Source organism: Pinus tabuliformis, chromosome Q, assembly GCF_031772625.1.
Source record: "Pinus tabuliformis cultivar Carrire ecotype Pingquan chromosome Q, CPIR1, whole genome shotgun sequence".
NCBI classification, from domain to species: Eukaryota; Viridiplantae; Streptophyta; class Pinopsida; order Pinales; family Pinaceae; genus Pinus; species Pinus tabuliformis.
In genome coordinates, this window is record NC_142296.1 from 484,805,242 (window position 1) to 484,810,714 (window position 5,473).

A 5,473-nucleotide genomic window follows, 5' to 3' on the forward strand; every position below is an offset into this window, starting at 1 on the left:
TGACAACTAAATTATAATAATTTCTTCCAATATATTAAAAAAATTAAACAAAAAATATTAAAATATTATGGAAAACAATTCACTAAATATATTTCAAATATGTTTTTAACTAACATCATTAAAAAAAACGCTATTTTTTTTAAAGAATTTATACTTATTTAAAGTTACGGAGATTTTTAAATATATTGAATTAATTTATACATTCAAAAATATATGATTTAAATAATACAAAACTAAAATTTTATTAAAAATATAATAATTAATTTCAACCCATAAAAAACTAAAGTAATAATATATATATATATATATATATATATATATATATATATATATATATATAAATCTTTTATATCCCACACATATACCCAAAAATACCAAATAAATTATTATATTTAATAAATTTAACTAATAATAATGTCAATATAAAATTTTGGCTCAGTATATAACTAAAACCAAAACAGATACTTTTTATTAAATTAATATGAAAGATAACTTTTTCTCATTTAACATAAATAATAAATTTTAATCAGAAATACAGTACATTGTTTACCCTAATAAAATGTAAACGAATTGATAATTCAGCGGTGTTGTCTCCTCTCCATATAGTGTAAGTGTAATTCTAAGCCAATCCTGTTATATGGAATTTATTTATGATGAAGGCTCAGCGTTAAGCTCAAATCTTAATCCACTGAAGATCAAAAACAGCTCCGACTCAAAGTATGGGGACAGTCATACCTCAATTTCTTAATGTTTATTTGCTGGCACTTATTAGAATGTTTCATCAGTTCCAAGTTGCGAAACTTCAGTTAATGGAAACGTACCAGCATGGTGTTACTAGCGTTTTAGAAAAAAACATAGCAGTCAAAAATGCGTGCCACATCTTGCAAAACACGTCATGGGAAACGGTTATTTAAACAATTTCAACGTATTTTACGGGCGAAATGGCCTCTGACGGGCAAAATGCCCGTCAAATTCCAACCGTGGGTGTGACAGTCGTGATCTTTGGGAATCGGGATATTAAAGTGTTATGCAACTTCCGTGAGATTCTCATTAGGATATTCCTAATGCCGACTTACCCCATTATCCCACACAGTATATACTCCTCTGCCATACAGTATATACTCCTCTGCCGACTTCGCCCCTTTCCCTGAGTCGATCTATAAAGATCACATCTAATTACATAACCTATATTCTACTGTCTGTGTTTTGAGCCACAAAAATGGCTGCTTTTCCAGTTTCTTCACACAGAATGAATCTTCGTTCAGTGGATTTTCGTTTACTGTGTATTCTGATCTTTGTATCGCATTCATTTGGATCTTATGTGCGGCCTCTTCCTCGATCAACATTATCATTTCCTCTCGACACAAAGAACTCATCAGATCCTCAACAGGTATGATTTGATCAAATATCAAAAATATTACTTGCAGGAATTAAGAATAACATTTATAGTTTCTCCTTTGTATTGCAGGTTCACATTTCTCTATCAGGGAGTAATCATATGAGAATCTCTTGGATGACAAGCGATGACACTGTAAGCTCAATAGTTGAGTATGGAACCTCTTCTGGAAAATACACGTCTTCTGCAAAAGGAGAAAACACTAATTATCGTTATCTTTTCTACAAATCTGCAAACGTCCACCATGTTGTAATTGGACCGCTTGAAGCTGGTACTATCTATTATTATCGATGTGGAGGAAATGGTCCAGAGTATTCCTTCAAAACACCACCAGCCCAGCTTCCTATTGCGTTTGCAGTTGTAGGTAAGTTTCAGAAAAACCCATTATGTACTAGCATACTATACCCATTTTAATATGAGAAGGTCTGTATCTGGTTTTTTTAACTACCCTATTCTTCCCCGCTTGGGTTCTATTGGAATGTTAGTTATGGGTTTGTTATACAGGCGACTTGGGACAGACGGGATGGACGAATTCCACCCTGCAGCATGTGCAGCAAATGAATTACGATGTGCTGCTTTTGCCGGGGGATCTTTCATATGCCGATGACAATCAACCTCTATGGGATTCCTTCGGAAGTCTTGTAGAACCATTGGCCAGTTCTAGACCATGGATGGTCACCGAGGGAAATCATGAGATCGAGAAGATCCCCATACTCGTTAGTACACCATTCAAAGCCTACAATGCACGCTGGAAAATGCCATATCAAGAAAGTGGTTCCCCTTCAAACCTCTTTTATTCCTTTGAGGTTGCAGGAGCACATATATTGATGCTCGGCTCCTACGCAGACTTTGGGACAGATTCCGACCAATACAAATGGCTTCAGGTAAGGAGCCATTTCACCTAATTTCTCATTGATTTTTATAGCTTCTGTGGGTTAATCGCTACTCGCTAGTCATTGTAAACACTTCATGAACCCTTTTCCATTAAATAGTCCTACACAAATAAAGATTCGTTTTCTATGAAATCAGGGCGACCTATCCCGAGTAAACAGGCGGCAGACTCCTTGGCTTATTGCTCTGATCCATGCACCCTGGTATAACACAAATACCGCTCATCAGGGTGAGGGTGATGACATGAAGGAAGCCATGGAACGACTGCTTCATGACGCAAAAGTGGACATTGTTTTTGCTGGCCATGTGCATGCTTATGAACGCTTTGTAAGTTCCCATCACAAATTCCTCCACAAGTATTCAGTTTTATGAAACCCTAATTGTTTGATGATAGGCTAACAATGCATTGGATGTTTCAGACGCGGGTATTTAAGAACCAAGCCAACCCATGTGGATCTGTGCATATCACTATAGGAGACGGAGGGAATCGAGAAGGCCTTGCTTCAAAGTATTTGATCGTTTCAATTGGAAGTAGATATGGTCTAAAAATTTAATTAATCGCGGTTTAGTTAAGTTTTACACTTGAATTGGAAGCATATATTGTTTAGGAAATAAACTAATTAATTATTCTAATGAAAATGAGAACAGATATGAGGATCCGCAATCTGGTTTGTCAGTATTTCGTGAAGCAAGCTTTGGGCACGGTGAATTTGTGATATACAACGCAACGCATGCACATTGGACATGGCACCGTAACCAGGATGACGATCCAGTTGTTGCCGATGAGGTTTGGATTCACAGCCTCGCGAGTGTTTCTAACGGCTGTTAAGCAGCTGGCTGTGGGGGATCAGATATCAAGGAAAAGCGAGAGATAGAGACAATGATAGGAAAACTGCTTTAGAAACTCAAGTTGGGCAATTTCATGAACAGTTAGGCAATTACGTGAAGGAATCTATCTAAACCTAGAATGAGCGGACCATTTTGTCAATGGTCTTTTTCTTTTCTTCGCCGACGGTGGAGCGGAGATTTTTTGTCCGGCTTCACCAAAAGACTTATAATTGGGCGTCTTCACGTGAAGGTTGTTAGGTCACAATGTAAAGCAAGAATGTTTTTTGCTTTTCTCTCCTTTAATATGCCCAAAGCGCTAGAATTGGTTTGGTTACTATTACCAATCCCTCTCCGAATTTTTTTCATATGTGCAGAATTGAACTTTGGGAGTCAATTTATAGCTTTCATCTCCAAATTTTATGCACCAAATTTATTCAAATCAAAATTCATAGCATTCAAGTTTATTACTTTTATTATTGATAATTTTTGGATGAATATATATTTAGTGAATTAATTTTTTTAAGGTTAATATATATTTAATGAATGAGAATTAAAAAAATGATTAAATTTTAATTTTTGTTATTTAAAATGAATTTTTGATTATATAGATAGATTTAATATTGTGAAAAAATTCTAAAATATTTAGATTATAGAGATTTAATCACTCAAATTTATGATTCCAATTTTTTTTTAATGAAATTATGAATAGAATAAATTAAAAAATATACTTATTTTTTTTAAACATAAAAAGATAAATTCAACATTAAAGAAATAAATTTCAATAAACAATATAAAATATTTAAAGTACTGTAAATTTTCGTTAGTCCATTTGCTATTTAAATTCTTTTTTATTTTAAGCATATGTGTGTGTAATGCAATCATTCTAAATGTGAATACAAGTGAGCATTCAGGTAGAAAATATAATATTTGATGATTAGGTGTGCGATTATTCATTGTGATATTTAGAAGTGTATTTTTATTTTTCTTTTTTCTTTTTAATTTAAAATGATAAGTATATTCATATGTAAATAATTGCTTAATATTTATTGGAGTGATTGATTAAATCATTTATAAATATCAATTTATAATAAGTATAATTATTTATATTTAAAGATGAAAGTGAATGTATTTACCTAAATTAAATTTCTTAATATTTATAAAAAAATAAATACATATAGACATTATTTCTTACTAAGTATTAAAATATTCACTTTATGATGCCCATAAAATAATAATAAAAAGTAATAGTTTAATATCATAAATAAAATTCCAATTAAATTTGATGCACATAAAATAGCAATAAGAAGTAATAGTTTAATATCATAAATATAATTCCAATTAAATTTGATATTTTAATAAGAGTTTAATTAATAAGATACTTTTTAGCATGATATTTTTTTATATGATATTTTTTAATTAAATTGAAAAGGGAAATGACATGATCATTTTTAAGATAAATCTTAATCTCTTATTTGTAAGTATTACTAAAAATATTTTGTGAATATTTGATAAAGGTTAAATGGTTACCTTTCACTTAACTATTTTGGAAATAAGGCTTCCACAATTTCAATTTAATTAATTACATGGATCGTATGAATTTAACCTTGATATAATATTTTTAGTAGTATAGACAAATAAAGGGTTGAAATTTATCTCCAAAATAGTTATGTTTTTTTTCCTTTTTAATTAAATTCACTAAATTAAAAAATGTCATATGGACAAGTGTCATATGAAATGAGTTATGGTCTTTTGGGCTTGTGGTATTGACCCATGACATTGTAACAAGACCTATTTACAAACCAACCTAGATCCATCTTAAACTCAAATCTAAAGCATCGAGAGGGATCAAATCTCTCGATATGCAAACCTCTTTTTTTAGTGCAAAACTTGAGGAAAGGTTTGCACCTCGATAGATTTTATCCCTCTCGACATGATAAGGGATTAAGATGGATCCGGACTAGTTTCAATTGTGTGTGGTCATACAAAATTTGTTGAATATCTAATTATTTTGTTCCTTTTAAATATGCTAAATATGTTTAAGATAAATTTGGTCAATTCAATTTTAAATTTTCTTAGTCACCTCAGTTTGTTGAGATGAGAGACTTAGTAACTTGAATGATGAAAAATGATGAATAGTAAGAATATATTAATTACAAACAATCTTCATTGTGATCAATCTGAAACTATTTTCCTCTATTGTTCTTTTTGCCACACTTATTAGTATTGCCATTTTCTCATAATGATCATATGAAAGGGGAAGTTGAAATCATAGATGATTCAAATATTTAACTCGATCTATTGTAGTAAGCATGATACCTTGTCACTCCTTAATATTAATAATAGTTTTCTTCAAAATCA

At 31.3% G+C, this 5,473-nt stretch overlaps 1 protein-coding gene across 1 annotated transcript; it reads left to right on the forward strand.

The window, feature by feature from the left end:
- Window positions 1-1,249: 1,249 nt before the first annotated feature.
- LOC149220283 (purple acid phosphatase 18-like) lies at window positions 1,250-3,277 on the forward strand. The gene is made up of 6 exons (XM_089382779.1): window positions 1,250-1,390; window positions 1,469-1,760; window positions 1,901-2,280; window positions 2,426-2,614; window positions 2,707-2,795; window positions 2,936-3,277. The coding sequence occupies exons 1-6, from the start codon at window positions 1,250-1,252 to the stop codon at window positions 3,114-3,116; spliced, it is 1,272 nt and encodes a 423-aa protein (XP_089238905.1). The 3' UTR covers window positions 3,117-3,277.
- Window positions 3,278-5,473: the final 2,196 nt, after the last annotated feature.